At 43.8% G+C, this 24,401-nt stretch overlaps 1 protein-coding gene across 2 annotated transcripts; it reads left to right on the forward strand.

Moving 5' to 3' along the window:
* The first annotated feature begins 6,858 nt into the window (after nt 1-6,858).
* On the forward strand, nt 6,859-23,993 carry LOC124795045 (dormancy-associated protein 2-like). Of its 2 annotated transcripts, none has more exons than XM_047258830.1 (2): nt 6,859-7,012; nt 23,595-23,993. In XM_047258830.1, exons 1-2 carry the CDS (start codon nt 6,998-7,000, stop codon nt 23,811-23,813), a joined length of 234 nt encoding a protein of 77 aa, XP_047114786.1. In that variant the 5' UTR covers nt 6,859-6,997; the 3' UTR covers nt 23,814-23,993. The 2 variants fall into 2 exon arrangements, with proteins under 2 accessions (XP_047114786.1, XP_047114787.1); XM_047258831.1 differs by lacking the exon at nt 6,859-7,012 and adding an exon at nt 11,864-12,008.
* The last annotated feature ends 408 nt before the right edge of the window (nt 23,994-24,401 follow it).

The following is a 24,401-nucleotide window of genomic DNA, read 5'->3' on the forward strand; positions in this document are numbered from 1 at the left end:
TGTTTTGGAAAAGCAGGATTGTGTTCAAAAGATGCAGTGTTTACTGTCTGATTCAGTATATGGCAGGATCGGTGCTGACCCCATACAAAGTGTTGAGAAAAGGCTAACATATTCCTGAAGAAAAGTTCTTTATCGCAGGGGATTGTCAATAGTGTTAATTCTTATCGTGATGTTCCCCCTACGTTATATAAGGCCTTCCTAAGGTCAACAAGGAAGGGGTTGTCTTCGTCCGATTGCAGCTTTGGTGCTCCGAAATAACGTATAGCAAAACACCTTGCTACTCTGTTGAGCCCTGTAGTAGGGATATGATAAGAGATCTGCGGATTTCTTACTTCGATTAGAGGAAATGATTCAGATATTCTGATAAGTTTTGATGCGGTCTCTCTCTTCACTCGTGTTCCTCTGTCTGATTCGTTACAATTGATTCAGGTTAGATTTGGTGCTGAATTAACGGAGCGTATTGTGCTGACTCCCACCTAACTTTTATTCAATAATCTGAACTCCGAGCAGACGAATGGAGTTGCGGTGAGCGGTCCGCTGTCACCTGTTATTGCCAGTTTGTTCATGAAAGATACCGAGCAACTTGTCTTGATGTCGGCGGTTTTGAAACCTGCGTGGTTTTTTTCAGATATGTAGACAGTACCTTTGTTATTTGGCCTCATGGCAGTGAGAATTTGAACGACTGTGTAGAACACCTGAATTTAATCCACGTCAATATTTGTTTCACGACGGAGGTGGAAAAGGATGGCTATCTTCCCTTCCTTGATGTGTTGATAAGGTGGAAGGTGGATGGTACGTTGGAACATACCATCTATGGGAAGCCTACTCACAGTGACTTGTATCTGTAGGGTGATAGTTGAGTACATCCGGCTCGATGTGGAAGGATGCTTCATACTTTGGTTTAAAGGGTCGATGTCATCTCGGACCCTGAGAGCTTGTCAGCTGAGTTACCCATCCCGAAGTTACCTACCGTCAGAATGGTTAGAGTGAAAAACAGGTCAGATATGCGTTGGGCAATCGACCATCTGCGCACTGGGGGAGTAACAATAATACCAAGATGGCACCAAAATCTACGGCCTTTCTGCCTTGCGAAGGGAGCGTTTTGCGGAAATGTGATGTTGTTTTCGACCATCATCTAAGATCAGGATCCTTTTAGGTTCCGTAAAGGATGATCTTGGTTTACCTAAGGCGTGTGTCTGCCGTATTCCTTGCAGCCGGGGCATATCATATATTGGTCAGGCTATCAGGACCGTGAAGGACCGATATACTGAGCATAAGCGTTCCACGCGCTTAAAACAGCGGAGCAAATCCGCCATTGCAAAAGTGATTCAAATGGCTCTAAGCAATATGGGATTTAACATCTGGTGTCATCAGTCCCCTAGACTTAGAACTACTCAAACCTAACTAACCTAAGGACATCAGACAACATCTATGCCCGAGGCAGGATTCGAACCGGCGACCGTAGCAGCAGCACGGTTCCGGACTGAAGCGCCTAGAACCGCTCGGCCACATCGGCCGGCACGCCATTGCAGAACATCGTCTTGGTACTGCTCATCCTATGGAATAAAACAACACAGAGATTCTGGCATGCACTTCCAGCTATTAGGATAGCGTTATTAAGGAATCTGTTGAAATCAAATTAGCAAATAATTACAAATAGAGAGAGCGCTTTTTGTTTGAATTCAGCGTGGAAGCCTGTTCTCTACTTGTCAATAAACAGCAGCACAGAGTTTATGCTGCATCACCCGTTGTTTATTAACTTCAGTGTCGATAACTTCTGACGTCGGTCATCTACGGTTTGTGATGATACTAGTGTTCACAGTGTGTGCTTGTGTGTGTGTGTGTGTGTGTGTGTGTGTGTGTGTGTGTGTGTGCTTGTGTTTAATTGTGTGTGCTGCATTCCCACGAGTTATGTGACCCCCTGAAATGCTGTTCAAGAATGGAGATACAATAGGTCGAACGATCAGACTATCAAATTTGTAGTGAGGTTGCGTGGAATGAACAGGAGAATGCTCCCGTTATCATAAAAAGTGACCACCCACACAGTGAGTCCAGGTGTTGGTCGAGTGCGTCTAGGCCGCAGACAGACTGGTTGCGGGCGCTTAACTGGCCTCCTTCTAACCAACCCACGGCCGTCACTGGTACCGAGTCAGAACTGGATTTCATCCCAAACCAGAACAATCTTCCACTTTGCCCTTCAATGAGATCTCGCCTGACAGCAGTGAAGAGCGAATGGAGGTGGTTTGGGGTCAGTAGAATGATCGTTACAGTGCGTCTGTCTCAAAGCTGTCCTTGAATTAACCGATTTGTAACAGTACATTGTGTCACTGAGGGCCAACTGCTACTCGAATTGCTGCCATACACCGAACATGATGATCTCCCTCTCGGTAGAGTCTTGTGGGCGTCCGGAGCCCGGTATTGCGACCGTAGGTTCTCATGACCACTACTGCCAGGAATCGTGTACAGTGGCTAGATTCCTGCCAAGTTTTTCTGCAGTACCACAGAAATAACGTTTAGTTTGTCGTAGGTCTATCGTATGACCTCGTTCTAACTCAGTGAGGTGTTGATAAAGCCGGCCGAAGTGACCGAGCGGTTCTAGGCGCTTCAGTCTGGAACAGCGCGACCGCTACGGTCGCGGGTTCGAATCCTGCCTCGGGCGTGTATGTGTGTGATGTCATTAGGTTAGTTAGGTTTAAGTAGTTCTAAGTTCTAGGGGACTGATGACCTCAGATGTTAAGTCCCATAGTGCTCAGAGCCATTTGAATCATTTGTTGATAATGGCGTCCTTGTCGCCTTAAAGGCGTTCTTGACTAACATCAACTCACCATGACCAATCTCAAAGGTATGTAACGGTCGCGACTGTTGCTGCACGTATTTGAGGCAAATCTGATTTGCATCCTCATGATGGCACTAGTAGCGCAACTCTTGTAAGATGTAGAATCATAGCTACCAACTTTCGTTTACCTCGTCCAATATGTTCTTGATGTGGTTCTGTTTTCCGTCATTGTGTTACGTGTTGTTTTAAGATATGTCGGCTTTTTTTCTCGTTCCGTTGCGAAGGATTTATGAAAGTGTGCCCTGTGTTGTTACCTTATAGATGTTTTCGAGTCAGATATCGTTAGATACTTATTCTTCAGGCATTACATACTTCATTCTGTATACCACACAAACACTCAAACACACCAAACACACTTTTCAGTTTAATAACATAAACTGAAAAGCTAATACCTCGTTGTGCAGACATTTAAAATTAGGTTTGTCTTTGACGTGATGACAATGCGCTGCAGACAACCACTAATCAATGAAGCTATCATCAAATTCTTCACTGCCAGAAAACCACCAACCAATTTACACGCATGCGACAGCATGCTCTACCTAATATTCGCCGAAATGCCACGCATGAAAACAGCATTCTTGGGGGGCTCATATTCGGGTTGTGTCGGTGATAGAAGGTAGGGACAAGTGCTCTGAATAGCCCTTAGTCTAGGAACCCGACAGAAGGATCGTCTTACTATAACTATCCTACGGTTAATGGCCAAAGTTTGAAAATTACACGCTTCATCCAGCTCAGGAAAATCGAGCAAGTCCGTCGATTTTACATTACATGTGGCCTATGTTGCACCTTAAGCTTGTGGAGCCTGTTCCTGAGAAAATCCGAAAAATTTCGTTATGCAAGACTATGCAAGGTAAATGGCTGTAATTTTTGCGATAAATTCCTAAGATCGCAATCTCGAACAACCTTGAAAATTTTCATGATGTCTTTGTCCGTTTTCGAGATACAAAGGTTCAAAGTTACCCTACTTGTACACATAAAATACGCACATAATATCCTTTGTGAGCCAAGAATGTAATTTTAGGAAGGAACTTAGCACTCAGAAGTATGCTGAAAAGAGTCTTTGTTATCATCTGAGGGGTTTTGAAAACTCCATGTTTTAGTTCAAATGGTTCAAATGGCTCTGAGCACTATGGGACTTAACATCTGAGGTCATCAGTCCCCTAGAACTTAGAACTACTTAAACCTAACTAACCTAAGGACATCACACACATCCATGCCCGAGGCAGGATTCAAACCTGCGACCTTAGCAGTCGCGCGGTTCCGAACTGAAGCGTCTAGAACCGCTCGGACACCGCAGCCGGCCCCATGTTTTAGTACTGAAGCACATGAAAAATTTTTGTGCACATAAAATCCGGTCTCAGATGTATAATCAGTTTTGGGTTATTTCAATTACACTTAATCAAAAATGGAAATCTTACTGACCGATAAAGTTCTTTTCATATGACTGACAAGCCCTGCTGTAGGAGGGAAAAGAGGGCGCCCAGCAGAAAAATATTCCTACTGGGACATAAAAAGGGTTAATGCTCTTCTGTTTAAAAGACACAAGTGGGGTACCAGCTGCCTCATTCTATCTTTCTCAGTACCTTTAAAAATTCGCCAAAAATTTTGGTACGGGAATATGTTCGCGTTTTTCTGTGTTTGGAGAGAGAAGGAAGCAGTGGCAGTGGAAAAGATAAGGAAAAGATAGTAGACAGTGGTTTGGTACAGAAAGAGCGAATGAGACAATGAGAGTGTTACAGAAAGAGAGGGACACAGTGGCAGAAGAATAGAGTTGACAGTGGCAGAACAATGCTAGAAAAGAGTGAGGAAACAATGCTAGCTGAACAGGAATGGGCGAAAGTGGAAATGGGTGGCAGCCAGTGATAATGAGAGACAGAGTGTGTGAGAATGACGAGAAAGTAAGGTAGTGACAGGAAGAATAGACAGCAAATATGGGAAGGAATAAATGAGGTAGTAGTAGCAAGAGAGAGCAAGAGAGATACAGTTGCAAAGAGACAGTAATCGTAGAACAGCACGAAGGAGACAGCTGGAATGGACGAGAATGGCGAGTGCAGGGGATGGGTATGAGCGACTCACAGCGATTGACTGGTTTGTGTGAGCAAGTTGCAGTTAGAGGAGTTTGGGGGAGTGAGACGTGAGTTGTACGCTAAAAAAGAGCGTGAATACGTTTTCAATTCAAAATTTTTGTGAAAATTTTTAAAGGTGCTGAGAGCGACACACTACTGGTCATTAAAACTGCTACACCACGAAGATGACCTGCTACAGACGCGAAATTTAACCGACAGGAAGAAGATGCTGTGATATGCAAATGATTTGCTTTTCAGAGCATTCACACAAGGTTGGCGCCTGTGGCGACACCTACAACGTGCTGACATGAGGAAAGTTTCCAACAGATTTCTCACACACAAACAGCCGTTGACTGGCGTTGCCTGGTGAAGCGTTGTTGTGATGCCTCGTGTAAGAAGGAGAAATGCGTACCATCACGTCTCCGACTTTGATAAAGGTCAGATTGTAGCCTATCGCGATTGCGGTTTGTCGTATCGCGTTGGTCGAGATCCAATGACTGTTAGCTGGATATGGAATCGGTGGGTTCAGGAGGGTAATACGGAACGCCGTGCTGGATCCCAACGCCCTCGTATCACTAGCAGCCGAGATGACAGGCATCTTATCCGGATGGCTGTAACGGATAAGCAGCCACGTCTCGATTCCTGAGTCAATAGATGGGGACGTTTCCAAGACAACAACCATCTGCACGAACAGTGCGACGACGTTTGCAGCAGCATGAACTATCAGCTCGGAGACTGTGGCTGTGGTTACCCTTGACGCTGTATCATAGACAGGAGCGCTGGCGATGGTGTACTCAACGACGAACCTGGGTGGACGAATGGCAAAACATTTTTTCGGATGAATCCAGGTTCTGTTTACAGCATCATGATGGTCGCATCCGTGTTTGGCGACATCGCGGTGAACGCACATTGGAAGCGTGTATTCGTGATCGCCATACTGGCGTGATGGTATGGGGTGCCAATGGTTACACGTCTCGGTCACCTCTTGTTTGCATTGACGGCACTTTGAACAGTGGACATTACATTTCAGATGTGTTACGACCCGTGGCTCTACCCTTCATCCGATCACTGCGAAACCCTTCATTTCAGCTGTATAATGCACGACCGCATGTTGCAGGTCCTGTACGGGCCTTTCTGGATACAGAAAATGTTCGACTGCTGCCCTGGTCAGAAAATTCTCCAGATCTCTCACCAATTGAAAACATTTTTGTCAATGGTGGCCGAGCAACTGGCTCGTCACAATACGCCAGTCACTACTCTTGATGAACTGTGGTATCGCGTTGAAGCTGCATGGGCAGCTGTACCTGTACATGCCATCCAAGCTCTGTTTGACTCAATGCCTTGGCGTATCTAGGCCGTTATCATGGCCACAGGTGTTTGTTCTGGGTACTGATTTCTCAGGATCTATGCACTCAATTTGCGTGAAAATATAATCACATTTCAGTTTTAGTATAATATATTTGTCCAATGAATACCCGTTTATCATCTGCATTTCTTCTTGTTGTAGCAATTTTAATGGCCAGTAGTGTAGAATTCGACAGCCGGTACCCCACTTTTTAGTTAGAGTCTTTTAAAACAGAGACATATTAGACTTTTGTGTGCTCCGACAGGAGATTTTTCCGCTAGTTAATCTATCATAAACCTAATCACTGTCACGAAACAAGATCCGGCAAGACGGCTACCTGTCAGTCTCGGTTTTTTGGCTTTGTGAGCAGGAGCAGGTGGCTGCTCGCCGCTGCCCTGTCCACAGCGTCTGCAGCCCAGACTGGAGGTCAGTGTCCGTTGTCGGCCTGGCCGCTGTCCAGGGAGGGGGTGGCACGGCGGAAACCTGTTTGCGCTGCACAGGCCGGCCGCCGCAAAACGGGGAAATAACTCCTGCAGGCCGCCGGACAATGGGCCGTTTCGCCGAAGAGCTGCTGTTCAGCGCGCTACCGTGACGATGCGGCTCCAGACACACACACCGCCAGTCTGCTGGGGCAGGGCTTCACGAGGGCGTTCGTCCACTCCCGACAGTATAAAAGCCTACTGCCGGCACTCGCCGCACTAGTCGAGCGCATCCGGTTCTGCAGGCTCCCAGGGTATCACGAATCGCACGATGAACAAGTTTCTGGTGAGTCTCTCTTATGACCGCTGGAAAACAAATTTTGGCGCCGATTTTCATGAAGTAGACACTGCTCAAACTAGTATAGCTGACCGCGTTATTAGCATACCAAATATTGCGTAGCTACAATGTCACTTGCTCTTGAACGTCATTGAGAATTTAGTTCTTTGTACATTAAAGCGCTTCTGTCACGCAGTCACATTTAGAGGTAAAATGCTGTGTTGCGTAAATCTCTCTGATGGCCCCCAGTATCGGCTGCGTGAGCCTCAAGAATGTAGGGACAGTAGACTACGATTGATCCGTTTATTTTAGGCTGGGCAAAGTCTTCTCCAATTTTGGCAAAAATTATGAATGGTAATATCTACATTGAAGCTGTACCATTAAATAATGTCAGTACTTTTAACGGTCAGTGGCAACCTCTATTTCAAAATCGTACCATTACCAGAAATCTAAAGAAGAGTTCAACCGGTTCCGTCCCGTTTGATCTTCATGGTTCCCAGATAGAAGAGTATCCAAAAAAAAAAAAAAAAAAAAGAAAAGGCTCTAAGCACTATGGGACTTAACATCTTAGGTCATTAGTCCCCTAGACTTGGAACTACGTAAATCTGACTAACCTTAAGGCCATCAGACACATCCATGCCCGAGGCAGGATTCGAACCTGCGACCGTAGCAGCAGCGCGGTTCCGGACTGAATCGCCTAGAACCACTCGGCCACAGTGGCCACCAGCAGAGTATGTACACGGTCTAGTCACGTTAGTGTGACCGCGTGGCCGCTACAGTCGCAGGTTCGAATCCTGCCTCGGGCATGGATGTGTGTGACGTCCTTAGGTTAGTTAGGTTTAAGTAGTTCTAAGTTCTAGGGGACTGATGACCTTAGAAGTTAAGTCCCATAGTGCTCAGAGCCATTTGAACCATTTTGAACCACGTTAGTGTGACCACCAGTGAAAAACTTGAATAGCCACTTTTTGCATCGCTGATGGTTACAGGAAGAGTGTCCGCGAGGCTCTAGAAGGCACCGACCGCTAGGTTTCACGGTTGTGAGGGCACACGGCGTGAACAACTCGATCGAGATGGTGCAACATATTTTCGATTGGTTTTAAAGACGGAAGCCTGGAACTCTTCGAACCACGTACGTACACTGCATGTAGGTGTGGCTAATGTCCCCAAGTATAGATGTACACTTGTGTTCAACCATTGTGCCTTGCAGAATGACGAGGTCGCCCACGGAATGCCACGAAAACATTTTCCAGACCATAACGCTCATTCCCATGGCCGGGATTTTTCTGACGGTTGTTGCACCGTGTACATGACGAAGGTCATCTGTCCAGTGGACAATAAAACATGACTTCTAGTTGCAGTTCAAAAATGGTTCAAATGGCTCTGAGCACTATGGGAATTAACTTCTGAGGTCATCAGTCCCTTAGAACTTAGAACCACTTAAACCTAACCAACCTAAGGACATCACACACATCCATGCCCGAGGCAGGATAGGATTCGAACCTGTGGCCGTAGCGGTCACGCGGTTCCAGATTGACGCACCTAGAACCGCACGGCCACACCAGCCGGCTCTAGTTGCAGTACTGGCACGCAAATTTCAGCTTAACATCTGAGGTCATCAGTCCCCTAGAATTTAGAACCACTTAAACCTAACTATGGACAACACACACATCCATGTCCGAGGCAGGATTCGAACCTGCGACCGTAGCGGTTGCATGGGTGTATGAACCAGGCGCCTGCTTGGGAAACCAACACGCCGCAACGTTCGCTGAACGGTCATTGACCCACCGGAGTGGCCGAGCGGTTCTAGGCACTACAGTCTGGATCCGCGAGACCGCTACGGTCGCAGGTTCGAGTCCTGCTTCGGGCATGTATGTGTGTGATGTCCTTAGGTTAGTTAGGTTTAAGTAGTTCTAAGTTCTAGGTGACTGATGACCTGAAGTTAAGTCCCATAGTGCTCAGAACCATTTGAACCATTTGAACGGTCGTTGAGGAGGCATTGTTGCTGTCCCCTTGGTTCAAATCAGAGCGGTCAGTTGCTCAACTATTACACGCCTATTCGCCCGTATACATCTTCGCAGCTGTCGTTCACCCCGGTCATCTATAGTTCGTAGTGCACCATAGTTGCTTCGACGCCGGATTTGCAGAGCGCCATTTTACCATCGAAAGCATTCTTAAACCATGGCGGCACTGGAATACTTTACATACTTAGCCTTTTCGGAAATGCTTCCACCCTTGGACGGAAAGCCACTGACCATGTCTTTTTGGACGTCAAATAAGTCGCTGCCTTTTCCGCATTACAACAGCGTCTGTGCTGTTTTCCGTGTCCCCGCTCACATACTTTATATATACCCCACTGATAATGCTCTACCTATTGATTTTGAGTGATCATTGCACACCTGAAGTCAAACGTAGCCGGTGGTCACATTAACGTGACTGCACCGCGGAGAAGAAGTCATGCTTCGCTTTCTGAACTACATAAATATATTCTCATACCCTTCTCTGGGTTCATTACCGGCTCCATAAATTACTTACTGAACATCGGTCTTTGACATTTTGAGCTGATTAAGTAGCCCAGCACTTTTCTTTGGAAGTATATCTACTGTCAGGTATAGGCAAAACTATGGAATGTAGCTTAAGAATAAGGTGTCGACAGTATATCAGCTACGAAATTGACCAGTTCGATTGTAGACTAGGACCTATTTTAGATATAGAATAATAAGGAAATCAACCCAAATGTATAGTCGCAAGGCCTTATTTTAAAATACGTGCGAATCTCAATAATCATGACTAAAGAAGGAAACTGAACAAATACTTTTATACACAGCGCATCAACCACATGCTTTGTCGTCATATTGCAAGGCATTCGCCAGTCTTTCCATTATGATTCCTTCGAATGAGTGAGTGAAGGATTTCTGCTCCCCGCATTGGGTGACTTCCGTTTTCATATCACCCTAAATAAAGTCTGGTAAACTACAAAATACACAATCGTGTGATAACTACATTCAAATAAACACTTTACGCTTCCATTTTCAAGTGGTGCAGAAGATTTCTAACGTCTACACAAGTTCACGAAAGGCAGGAGGGTAGTGCTGTATTTAATAATCAGTGCACGTTACCACGTTCACGCCGGCGCTGAGAATTATGTTTCTCGATCCGGTGTGACACACGTGTTCAACCTCTCCCTCATCTGACGGAGATGCTTTCCCTGCTTCCCGCTGCGGGCGATGGTAGTGTTCGCACGTATTCGGCTACTATTTTAATATACGGACCTTTTATTTTGAAAATGGCCTGTGTCCATTATTTTAAAGCAACAAGGCATCACATAAAATAATTTTACACTTATTGTCTTACATCTCAATTGTTCAGAAACCTCTCTCGCTGAAGGGCCACAAAATATACGAGTACTATTCACTGATATTATATGTACCTGGCTGTTAGGTAAACACATCATGCCTACATGTATTACTGGTAGCATAATACTGGAAGAATCGATCGTGAGCTACCGGTTGAACACGCCGGCTTGAATCGTTAAAGAAGAGCATAGTTAGCATTTACACGTGCGAGTGGCATGCATACATTCTATTAACAAGATAATTTTAATTGGAAGTGTAATGTGTACTGCCCTGGAAATCAGAAGGAGACAATGTCCACTAGAGCAAAGCTAGTTCTTATCACGTTGTAAAGGAGAAAGTAGGCTGCAAAAAGTAAAAGGTAAAAAGGTGGCAACCATAGACATTTCCCTGAAATACTGCTTCAAACAATTAAGGAATTTCCAGTCGTCAAATATGCATTCTGATTGCTATGAAAATAATTACTGTCACTAGGGAAACACCAAACTGGTTAATCTACTGATTTTCCTAGAACACTGCAAATTCTTAAATTTAAATAAATGGCAATATTTTAGTTTTGAATGTGAAAACATGCGTAACCTTAACAGAAAAGTCAGCCACGTCACTTAGTGCACTGATCCATTGTTCTGTAAATTTGTAGGATGACCTTTAATGTTTAATCTAAAATGTAACGATCGTAAGACAAACATATTTGGAAAAACTGGCCCCCTTAATAGCATAGGCATTTCCTTATCGTTATTTGCCCATAGTAGACATTGCAACGTACGTGTCATAGCTCTAGAAAACTTGTCATTGTCTACACAGAAAGTGAGAAAACATTAGAACTACATGCAGTTCCCAATGGCTGATTTTATTGACATTAGTGAAGCCACACTGAAAAATATCAGAGAAAATGAGGTATGGGATACCTCTGATACTGGAAATTTTCCAGTTCTTTATAACTGTGAAGAATATAGGTACGTAGCCCCATTACAACCAAAGCAATATTTAGGTGTCTTTCGAATTTATCTTTCAGCGATAGGGAGCCACAACTCTTCTTACTACAATGTCATCAGCGCGTAGACTGCTCTCTACACTAAGCGTTTACACAACACTCAAACTATGTAGAGATGAGCCTTGAATACATGCAGACCTAGAAGACGCCTGAAATTATTCTTCTTTATCAGTTAATAAAGCGACAGTAATTTACTCTCTACTTCAGCAGAGATCATGGTAAACTTCTGACAATACATGTAGACACACTGGGAATATCTAATACACGTTAGCAACGGCGTTATTCAGAACTTAGAGGAACGAACACTGGACGAATGTGTTTCAATGAGTGATACCAGTTATTTGGCTGTTAAAGTCTTGATTACCAAGTACGACTTCACACGCAGCTGTTAAGGTGGAGTCAGTGACCGGCGGTGACTCCCTGGCAGATGGGAGTTTTTCGCACAGTGTTTGCACAGCTGCCGGCGCTGGTGGGGAAGGCGTGACCGTGTCCAGAGGCCGGTTTGGGCAACGCCTTCGTGAGACCGGTCACGGCCGCCGGGAGGCGTCTCCGGGAAGACGCCGTGTCCCGTATTTATTACACCGGACCTCTATATAAGAGCCACCACCGCTCTACGCTCTGCAGGTCTGAAGACAAATCGAACAGAATGAACAAGTTCTTGGTGAGTAGTTGCGCTGGGCGGAAATTCCATTTTGGGATTACATATATGTCCGCATTTGTTACCAGTTTCTGGTAGTTGTTGTGCCACATTGTCAGGGGTTGTGGTTGTTCCCGGAGTAGCCAAATTATATGACACATCTGTGCCGCTGTGGAAATGCTCGCCACTGAGACCTCTATCTGTAACAGTCTTCAGTGATTCACAATTGTACCGTGTGGTGCAATCATATTTAGCAAGTTCGATCAATGCTGACACAAAAATTTTTCTCTTGCGGTGTATCGGCAACGTGGGAGAAGTAGGCAGTGGTGTTGTCTAGGTCATCGGATTTGGCAACAGTTTCGAGAGTAAAATTGTAAACTCCGCAATGTCTCATGGACTGAGAACATCTGAGACCGCTGATGTCACCGTCTGTTGGACTGGAACGTTAAGCTGGGAGATTACCGCAAGTTTTAAGCTTCTCCCTTCGTTTTCATTAACAGAACGGAAGAGACCCTACACAGTTAAATATCCGAGCAGAATATTAGTCTCAGTTGCAGAAGTTCTAGGTTGCAGCGGACAATTATCGTACTACAAATTACGCTTTACTTCACATATACTCTTATTGCAGAATGTTTATCAGATCACAAAAGTGCCTGTCCTAAAGAATGTAGAAGTTATGTTTTGCTAAGGGCGCGTTGTATGATTTCAGACACGTAATTTCTACAGATTCTTATACGATACTTGATTTATTGAAGCATTGTCTTAGTCATTAGCGAATAATACTTTTGCTGAGAGCCTCTATGCATTTAACTTTTCTAATCTCTTATTTAGCATAGTGCAAATCTCCACTTTGGAAATGTCTCTGTCTCTAATTAATTTCCGTTCCGTAGTTCGTGTGCTATCAGACAGACTTTTTTCACTTCTAGAAGCATGTGGTACACTGTCATATTTCCAGCTTTAACTAAAAACCACTTTATATGTGCCTATGTTCCTTCTGTTCTAGATATTCCGAATGTCGTCGTTAAGACATTCAGTAATGGATAGAACTCTGCAATCTTTGACTATTTCGATGCTTTCAGACACTATATGTATAGAGTGGTCAGAATGAGTATGGGAAGCGTGTAAGGATGTTACAGGCTAGGATATGTTGAAAATAACTGTTAAGAAAAATTAGATACATTTGCGACGTTTCCGAGTTAATTATCATTGTAATTAGCCAATCAGGCCGTTGCGTACGCCATTTCAGCAGCCGAACTAGAGACGTTGCCACCAAACGTGTTCGTTTGGTTTCCTGAAACCGAACAAGAGAGCGATACAAATATTGGACATGGATCAGTAGTAAGAATCGAGTTCGAACGGAAGGATTAGCACTCTCGTGCGCCATCATCTACGCTACGGGAAAAAACTAACATTAATCGTGTCTCACGGGCAACTTGAATTTGCGCTCTACGGCCCCATTGGCTAAATTCAGTGTTAATTAACTAGGATAGGAAACAACGCAATGTGTCAAACATTTTCTTAACAACCTGCAACGACTTAAAAGCTTTCCACACTGCTTCTGTCCACACTATACACTAATCAGCCAGATAATTATGACCATCTATGTAATAGCCAGTGTGGCCACCTTTGCGCGGATAACAGCGGCGATGAGTCGTGGTATGTAAGCAATGAGGTCTTGGTACGTCGCTGGAGGGACTTGGAACTACATTTACACATACGAGTCACCTGAATGCCGTAAATTCCTGGAAGGGGGCGATGAGTTCTGACGCCAAGTTCAGTCACATTCCAGATGTGTTCGATCGGGTTCTGATCTGGCGATTCGGGAGACCCTCACATCAGTTGGAACTGGCCACTGCGTTACTCGAACCACTCCATCACACTCCGAGCGTTATGACATGGCGCATTATCTTACTGAATAATGCCACTGCAACTGGGAAACATGATCGTCATGAAGGGGTGTACGTGATCTGCAACCAGTTAGGGTACTCCTTGGGCTTCATGGTGCCTTGCACCAGCTCCATTGGATCCATGGGTGCCCACGCGAACGTCCCACAGAGCATGATGGAGTCACCGTCAGCTTGACTCCGTCCCGCGGTAGAGGTCTCAAGGAGTTCTTCCCCTGGAAGACGACGGATTTTTCCCCCTCCAGCAGCTTGTTGGAGAAGGAATCGGGATCCATCAGACCATAAAATGCTCTGTCACAACATCAACGTCCAGTGCGAATGGTCATTTGTCCATGTCAGTCGCAGTAGCCGATGTAGTGCTGTTAACATTGGCACATGCATCAGTCACCGACTGTGGAGGCCCATCGTTAGGAGTGTTCAGACACACCTGTACTCTGCCCACCATTAAAGTCTGATATTGGATCCGCCACAATTCGCCGCCTGTCCTGTTTTACCAGTCTGCCAAGTCTACGACGTCCATCTGTAATCAAGGGTGACGCCCAACCCCTTGACGTCTGGATGTGGTTTCACCTTGGTTTCGCCACTTGTTGAAGACACTCACCACAGCACTCTTCAAACACCGGATAAGTCATGAAGTTTTCGAAATGCTAGTTCTAGCCTCCAGGCCATCTCAGTCTGCCCTCGGTCAAACTTGATAGATAGCACACCTTCCCCATTCTACACACGGGCAGCACGCTCACTGATACTACAGGCATCGAGCGTGTGTCTGAATAGTAGTCATTCCCGCCAGGTGACGCTGCTGTTGCCTGGATGGGTTCATATCAATAGTAGGTCCGGGTTATAATGTTCTGGCAGATCAGCATATAGAGTGTCCCAAAAACGCACCGACAACATTCAGGGCAGATCAGCATATAGAGTGTCCCAAAAAAAGCAGCGACAACCTTCAGGGACATCTTCCTTACATCAAAACAAGAAAAAAATGTCTAGCAAACAAGGGTTCTAAAATGCATACCTTAAGAGGTACGAGCACTTGTTCATCTTCGATACTATGAAACAGATCTCTTCTTCTGCTATGACTTCGCTTACCGAATTTGGGCGGAGTTGGTGTGGACCAAAAGAACAAAATGTCGAGTTAACATGGGGTCTCGGTCACGTAAACTGACATAATGCCGGAAAAGCAGTGTGCTGACCACATGCCCCTCCACATCCGCATGCAGTGACGCCTGTGGACTAAGGATGACACGCCAGCCGGTCGGTGCCGCTGGAGCTTTATGGCCTGTTCGGGCGGAGTTTAGAGTTTAGTTTTAAACATGGGGCCTACAAATGCATACTTTAAGAGCTGTGAGCACTTGTTCATGTTCGCTATGTGAAACACACCTCCTCTAAGGTATGCAGTTGAGCCCATGTTGACTATTTTTTCGTGTTTTTGTCGAAGGTCAAACGGTTTAAACGGCTCTGAGCACTATGGGACTTAACTTCTGAGGTCATCAGTCCCCTAGAACGTAGAACTACTTAAACCTAACTAACCTAAGGACATCACACACATCTATGACAGAGGCAGGATTCGAACCTGCAACCGTAGCGGTCGCTCGGCTCCAAACTGTAGCGCTTAGAACCGCAAGGCCACTCCGGCCGTCGAATGTCCCTGTCCCTAAAGCATGTCGGTGTTTCTTTCCGAGCACACTATATACACTATTTACCACAGCAAACTGCATGACTTTCAATAAGGAAAGTGTGTCTGCCAGCGGAAATTGATATTTTAGAAGCGAATAAGGAACTTGCTGGGCCTATCCCCTTCCTTACGGAGCATTTGACGGTATTACAGACGCAACACTAGGCGGAAGATCGCTTCAGAGTGCCTGCCGCTACCTCTCAGAAGCATAACCAATACATATGGATGCCTAGCGTCACTGGAAACCGTTTGTGAATAATTTGTCTCTAGCAAACCTTGTTCCCCATAACATGACCGATCACCCCCAGACATTTAATGCAAAAACTTTGAAACACCTTGTATAATTTTTTTAATGGCATTGTCCCCAGTTTGTACTTAATTTCTAAGAATAAAAATTATTACTCACTTCATCCCTTGTCTTCCCTAGACGCCAAGTCCCATACTCCTTTTCAGATGATGAAGCGGTTCTGTTATACACAGTATCCCAGAGCAATATTGTTTTAATAATTAATTGTGTCAACCACTTAGGAAGAGCCTTAACTTTATTGTATTTCATCATCGGTCAGTGTATTTTAATTTCTTTTTTTAATCGTTATTAATCCTTAAATTTATATTCCTCGGCCGTTTAAAGAGAATTATGTTGAACTGCTGTTATGTCTCCTGTTATACAACCGTTCTGACGCTATGCCAAATGTCTTGCGTAGGATTTTGTGGATCAGAATGAACTTCAGCATTTCACTGGTTTTCGATGTACTGTTACAACGATCTGAACGGTTCACTAGATCGTTCCTTTTTCTTAGTCAACTATTTCTTTCAGAATGTCATACTTAGTAGAGCTTCTCTGCTGTGCATTTTGATGTTATAATGCTCTCTTCAGACGACTTTACGTTCGGCCGTTCAGTCGGCTTTGTGTTCGGTTAATAGTGGTTACACAAATGCTTCTGTGCAGTTTCCACCCTAACGTCTTTCTTTCATGAAAATGATTTTAATCTTTATGTATTAAACTTCATGTTACAATATACAACGCGTATCAACTATCGTACCATCTTTTCATCATCTGACAGTTTTTCTCGCAAGTAAAACTGGCCGATCCTGCGATGTTTCAAGAAAAACGAATTCCTCTCATTTTCCATACCGTAATTGAATGTTTGTGGCTCATTTGCGCTTATATCGAGTAGGTAGCGCGCTGGTGAAGGTACTGGTTACTAATTTGGTGGAGCGGGGCAGAAATCCTCGATTGGTCATCCAGATGAGAGGCGAATGATTGGATGGTTCCTTCTGAACGTTTGTCCAATCGGAACTTGTCGACCGTCTTTAATAATGCCGTCGGCGGTGAGACTTCAAGCACCAATCTTTCGTTTCGTGTTCATAAGGATTTTATCAAATTTTATACGATTTTCAGATAGTGTGGACCTCCAAAAGTCTGAGTGGGAATCATTTCCCTGTTATCTGTTCACCTATCTAATGGGTAAAACACCTATTTTAGTTCATATACAATGACAGAAAGAAATCGCAAGGCGGTATTACCAATCAGGTGCCGGCCGCTGTGGCCGAGTGGTTCCAGGCCCTTCAGTCGGGAACCGCACTGCTGCTACGATCGCAGGTTCGAATCCTGCCTCGAGCATCGATGTGTGTAATGTCCGTAGGTTAGTTAGGCTTAAGCAGTTCTGAGTCTAGGGGACTGATGACCTCAGATGTCAAGTCTCACAGTGCTTAGAGCCATTTGAACCATTTGAAACAATCAGGTGACTGAGTTTGAACGAGGTCGTGTAATCTGGTTACGTGAAGATGGATGTTACTTTCGCAATATTGCAGAAAAACTTGGATGTAATGTACCCAATGTACATGATTGCTGGCAGCGGTGGTCACGGGAAGGGATGGTAGACCGAAGCTGGTTTCCAGATGACCACTTGGCACTACCGAGAGGGAAGGAAATCATGTTCAGCGTATAGCTGTGGCGCATCATTCTGCGTCTTCCACAGCAATTCGAACAGCAGTTGGCACCACTGAGACGAAACGAACTTTTATAAATCGGTTACTTCAAGGAGATCTCCGAGCCAGGCGCCCTGTAGCGTGCGTTCCTCTGACCATAAACCACCATCATATTGGACTTCAGTTGTGTAAGCGAGAGCCGATTGGAGGGCGGGGTGGAGGTCTGTTGTGTTTTCTGACGAAAGCTGGTTCTGCCACGGTGCTAGTGGTGCTGATGTGTTGGATAGAAGTAGGCCAGTTGAGGCCTGCAATTGACCTGTTTGCATGCTAAAGACACTAAATTTACACCTGGAGTAATTGTCTAGGATGCGGTTTTGTATGTCAGCAGGAGCACTCTCGTGGCTATCCCACGCACGCAAACTGCAAATTTATACGTCAGTCTGGTGATTAGAGCTGTTACGATGACACTCATGAACAGCTCACCAGGGGGTTCTTTCCAACAGGATAACGCTCCACCATATATATCTGTTGTTACCCAAGATGCTCTACTGTGTGTCGACATGTTGCCTTCGCCTGCTCGATCACCAGATCCGTCTCCCGTCGAGCACATGTGTTACATCGCCGGGCGACGACTCCAGCGTCATCCATAAACGACATTACCCGTCCCTGTAACGACCGACCAAGTGCAGCAGGCATGGAACTCCATCCACAGACTGACATCTGGCACCTACACGATAGAATACATGAACGTTTGCATGCTTGCATTAATATTGTTGATGTACCAGCATTTCATATTTGCAGTGGCTTGTTTTGCGCTTACATTAATCCGTGATCTGATAATATTAAATCACTTAAACATGTTACCTAGACAAACACATTCCCGAAATTTCAATCCTCTTTGGCGTTCCATTTTTTTCTGTTAATGTGTTTTTCTTTCACTTCCACAATTTCCTTGTTTTATTCAACCTCCGAACCTTCCCCCTTTTGGCAGTCTTCTTATGATACATCAGTAGTTCGAGACGGCATGTGGAATAAAAGTACATGTGTTTTCCAGAGACACTAGAACTTTTCTTTTCCAGAGACGCTAGAACATTCCAAGGAATGTCTTTTGAAGATTTCAGTCCATAGAGCAAACTTTCTGAATGAGAATATGTTACTAGCATATGGCGTAATTTCTGATGGTTATTACTCTTCGAATGTGTAATAAACGTTGAGGTCACTGGGATATGAATAATCATACATTTTAACAAGAGCCGATGTAGCGTGTAACGAACGGCTTATGCTAAACGGAACAGTCACACACACACACACACACACACACACACACACACACACACACACACACAAAGAACGACGGTATTGAGGCACTGTTTCTTACCATTTTACTGTATGTGTACCGAGTGCCATAACATCGGTTCTGGTATTGCCTTATCTGTTACACACTACAGCAGCCTGAGTTATATCTCTTACGTTTACTTCTTCTTGCTTACATAAAACCCGTCAATTTATAAGGAGAATCTACGATTATATTTGATCACTGTTCTTTATAACGGCTAATGAGGTTGAAAATGTTTAGAAGGGAAGCGTCATTAGGATAAAAACATGCAGCCTTTGCGGGGAACGTATTTTGTCTCAAACACCGACAAGAAACGGTTTTGTTACGCCCCTGTAGACACATGCCACTGGAGTTATTATATGAAAATGCGGGTTTTCTCTTCGAACTTCATTTATTCCATCTCACTGGGTGACCAGCTAAGAGGCTGCGTTGTCCTGACGCAACATTTCAACGTGTTTCCTGCTCGTCATCTTCTTTGCCTGAATATTGCAAGTAGTAAACTTGTCAAGAAATTTTACTTCAAAATTATGTTTTCAATAGGCTGATAGTACGAGGAAATTACATACTTTTATCGAGGTGGACTTTCACACTAATACCCCTAAAAGATACCCTTTACCACAGTTTTTGCTATAGTTCCGATGACCTGTTAAAGCCAGTATACTCCAGATTCAGACCTAAAAACTCATCACAGCAACTGTGCGCGTCATCAACAGTTGCTGCGACTAGTTTTCAGGTCTGAATCTGGCGTATACTGGCTGAAACCAGTCATCGGAACTATAGTAAAAATCATGACCTAAACTGTGTTATTCAGTTAATTAGAACATACAGACCACTTTGGTGTCTGCACGACAACGTAAAGGTGTTCTTCGTTTAATTTTCCGGTTTTTGATTCTTTCTGCTGTCATCTTGTGAGCTACTGTGATATAATTTCTTGCTCTGATCCTTATTATGAAGGGTGTTTCGGAATTCCTGTTGTAGGCTTCTAGGGACTGTTCAGAGGATTTAGTAGATAATATTTTGATAAGAATCCAATATCCGGAATTACATCGTATCCGTATAAAATACGTTTGAAGACCGTGCGTTGTGGTGCAGTGATTTAACACATTGGAGTCGCATTCGGGAGGACGACGATTCCATCCCGCGTCCGGCAATCTTGATTTAGGTTTTCCGTGATTTCCCTAAATCGCTCAAGGCAAATGCCGGGATGGTTCCTTCGAAAGGACACTGCCGACTTCCTTCCCTAATCCTATGAGACTGGTGACCTCGCAGTTTGGTCTCCTCACCCAAATAACCCAACCCAACCCCTAAGTTAGAAGATCGGAACACGCTCAAAATTCCCGCTTCATGGTACGCACACAAACTGAGAAATATGCCGCCATCCTCAGTATTTGTAGTAATTATCATACCACATACCATTTTCGTCCGGTTACAACAGCTGTGAGCCACTGGTACGAGGGTTGACTGCGGCGATCCACGGAAGCACCGTACCCTCGACTTCGAAGAGGACGTGCTTCGTCATGTAGATGGGAACAAACGACCCGTATTCTAATAGTCGCCCATACCATGGGCTCCTGTAGAGCACGCAGATTACAGCTCATTGTCTCTCTTTTGTGCGTATCGTGTACCGGCAGATTTGGAAGTGATCCGGTCTTCAATATTATTTTACATCCGAAATATACAATTCAGGACGTGGGTCCTTATCAAAATTTTGTCTACCTTGTTCCTTCCACATCCTCTAGAAGCCAGTAACAGTAACCTTCAGACTCCTTGTATATTACTGTAGATAATTTTTCAAGCAATCGATAAATGTGGTCTTCCCAAAAGCTGCAAAATCCTTCTTCTCCTTTAGTTTGAGGAGTAGGCTTATGGCCTGATCCGTCATCACAAAGGCACCTTCTCCTTAGGCTGCCTGTGTCTCTTTTTTCTTTACGCCTATAGTTGATTAGAAGTCTAACTACTCTCCCTGCCCTCATTCTTTCAATATGCTTCTTCCATTTTCATGCAAAATATATTTAATTATAACCTCATTTGAGAACGCTTCATTTGATCTCTTACAGCACATCCGTTTACTTTCCTTAAAAATTTCATTTCACCTGAATGTATCCTTCTTAGTTATTTCTTAACTTCCGTATGTGAGAATAAGTGCTGAAATTATTTTGTGGAAATTTGTCTGTGTGTCTTGCCTGATTTTATTGGCTAATATTCTGCGTGTATTGGTGTATTGCCACATATCACTCGAAACTTGTTGATCTTCTACGTAACTTACCTATATTACAGCCTAATAACCGAAGTGAGATACCTTACTCACCTGATTTTTCCATTTAGCACTTCTTAGAACGAACTGGGTATTTTTATTTTCCTTTAAACGCCATGACTCTGCTCTGCTTTCATGTCATTTTCCCTCTTTTGTAAAATCATCTGGCCACCAGCCAAAAAAAAAAAAAAAAAAAAAAAAAAGGACAGTGTGTCGTAAAATATGTTAAATAAAGTAGGTGAGAGACTGCAACCTAGTCGTACTCCCCTGTTAATTGATACAGGCCTTATTCTCTCTTTGCCTCTGTTGATTGCTATTAAATACAACTTTTTATCACCTGTATTAAATGTTTAGGGTAACCTCGACTTTCCATTATGTTTCGCAGCATATACCTATTCACTCTATCGAAGGTTTTTCTATAGCCTATAAATGCAGTCATTACGTTCGCGTCTCTTTCCAATTTTCTGTCGTAATGTTGTCACTGCATGATAGTCTATTCTAAGACGATTTTGTTCCTCTAGTAAGAGGGTGTCAACTATTCTTTCCTGTCTAGTATTAATTATTTGTGCTTATAATTTAGAGTCAGGGATCAAAAGACTAATTCCTTAGTAATTTTCACAAGCATTTCTAGTTCATTTCTTTATAGAGCGATATTAGTTCCGCCGCTCCCCTGGAATCAGGTATCATCTTCCATTTCCAAAATTCATTTATTAAATTGAACAACCTCAATTCCAACATTAATCCTCCACGTTTCGTAAGTTCTTCATTAATATTATCGGATTCTGCTGTTTTCTTTTCTTCATCTGCTTTGATGCTTCTTGCAAAACTGTCGCATTAAACTGGGAAGCGAGGAAAGAGGAACGAGAATACAACTATGGTACAGAAGGAAAGCACCAATCAAGAATACAATTACATACTAATTTTAAATTATTATCTACTAGCATCTTCTCCATTTACAACATTGCCTTTATTTTGCAAGAAATTTTACTTATATAGTGAAGGCAATATATTTCCCTTTCACTCACACGGAAGTTTACTGCATGCGCTTAACGTAGCAATTCGTGGAAAGAGTAATCAGAACAAGCCAGATTAGAATGTCATACAGGATGGTCCTCTTAAACATTTCAGCGCAAATAACTCTAGAACAACAGTCGACATTAAAAAACGACTTTCACGGGTATGGGTATAAGTCAGGGGCTCATGAAAGTAAATATTCTGAGACGTTCTAAAAACGTAAGCAGATATTATATTCAAAGCAAACTCTTTTTTATTTTATTTTACTTTTTTAAAGTGGGCACCCCGTATTATTTCGTACGCAATCATCAACATGAAATTTCAAAAAAAAAAAAAAAGAAAGAAAGAAAATCAGCATTGGTTGCATCACAATACTTCATTTGCATCTGGAGAAATTGCAAAGTGAAGTTGACTCTTGAAATAAACGAAACTCGCCGCTATTGCACATCTCGAGATGCAAGCATGAACTCCACACTGCTGTGTGATTGACATACTACGGTGCAACAAACGTTTTACTTATTGGTATTAACACTGTTGTGAAGTGTACTGGAAACAATTCGGATGTCCAGACCCACGTCTACGTAAAAGTAACATTTAACCGTTTTTTAGATCCTTGGTCACCCATTAATCATGTTTACTGTGGCCGGTGATATGTCCATTCTAGTACGAACGAGTAAACCCTTTCCTTATTTTTCATTGTGGTGACTGAACATCTGTATAGTGTCCAGTACACTTAATACCAGTGCACCGAGCGAGGTGGCGCAGTGGATAGCACACTGGACTCGCATTCTGGAGGACGACGGTTCAATCCCGTCTCCGGCCATACTGATTTAGGTTTTCCGTGATTTCCCTAAATCGCTTCAGGCAAATGCCGAGATGGATCCTTTGAAAGGGCACGACCGATTTCCTTCCCCATCCTTCCCTAACCCGAGCTTGCGCTCCGTCTCTAATGACCTCGTTGTCGACGGGACGTTAAACACTAATCTCCTACTCCTACTTAATACCAGTGCAAACACCAATAAGCACAGAATTTGTTGCATCGTAGAACGTCAATCACATTGAGATTACGAGCAACGCTGGCATCTCATGCTGCACAACAGCGGCGCGTTTCGTTTATTTCAAGCGTCGTCTTCACTTTGCAATTTAGCGAGATGTAGTTGACGTATTGCAATGCAAGCAAAATCATTCTTTTGGTGATTTTTCGTGTTATTGATAGTGTAAGAAATGATATGGGGTGTCTGTTAAAAAACATTAATTGGCGTTGAAAATAATATTTGATTACATGTTAGCATGTCTCATAGCCTTTACTTTCTTGACCCTCTGCCATAGATTCATACCTGTCGAAGTCGGTTTTCGATTTCTATAGTTGTTCCAAAGATATTAGCGCCGAAACGTTTAAGTGGGCAGCCTTCTACATCAGATTATTATAAATTGATGTTAATGTGTTCAATATGCTGCAATGATTTGTCTATCAACTGCATATCTTGGTGCCACACAGGTGATGTTCGCCATGGTGCTGGTGGTGGCGCTGTGTGTGTCACCACTGTGGGCCACTGCTGAGGCAGACCACCATGGTGGCGGCCACCAAGGGGGCTACCACCAAGGGGGCTCCCACCAAGGGGGCTACCACCAGGGACAGCACCACGGTGGGGGAGGTAGCCACCACGACACGCACCACGGCGGCGGCCATGACTCGCACCACGGCCACCACGGCTGAAGCGCCGAGGCCGGCGGGTCCCCAGCTGGCTTCCACCGCTCCAGTTCCACACATAACAAATAAAATCCACATGTAGCTCCTAGTAAAATATTTTACGGAAAAAATCTAAATTATAGTGTCTTAAGACGTGACTGTCATCTGTATGAAATGCTCAATAAAATATAGTTTCTCGTGTGGTGACATCTTGTTTCAATTTCGTACTCGTCAAAGACTACCATATTTTCAATGTTAATATTTTAAGACTGTTTATATGTTCGTAAATGTTATGTATGAGGGGGAAGTATGGGCTTCAAGGAATAAGGGTCACCTGGCTGAGTCACGCAATTTGACTCTTAGTTTGATCACGAAGTGTGGCCATTAATAGCACGCGTTGATCACGTATGCTGACGTGGGGATCAATGAACTATACTTGACGGGATGTATTTGGAACATCTTAGGTGATTAGAAAGTTAGTAGACAGGAATACAGTTAAATACTTAGCTTTAATCCAGCATCAGCGGTTAACTTCGATCTTGACTTTGTACAATAATATTTACAAGTGCAGTTATACAATGAAGTGTGAATACTTCTTTACAATTCTGATTTCTT

Source organism: Schistocerca piceifrons, chromosome 4 (genome assembly GCF_021461385.2).
Source record: "Schistocerca piceifrons isolate TAMUIC-IGC-003096 chromosome 4, iqSchPice1.1, whole genome shotgun sequence".
Classification (NCBI taxonomy): Eukaryota; Metazoa; Arthropoda; class Insecta; order Orthoptera; family Acrididae; genus Schistocerca; species Schistocerca piceifrons.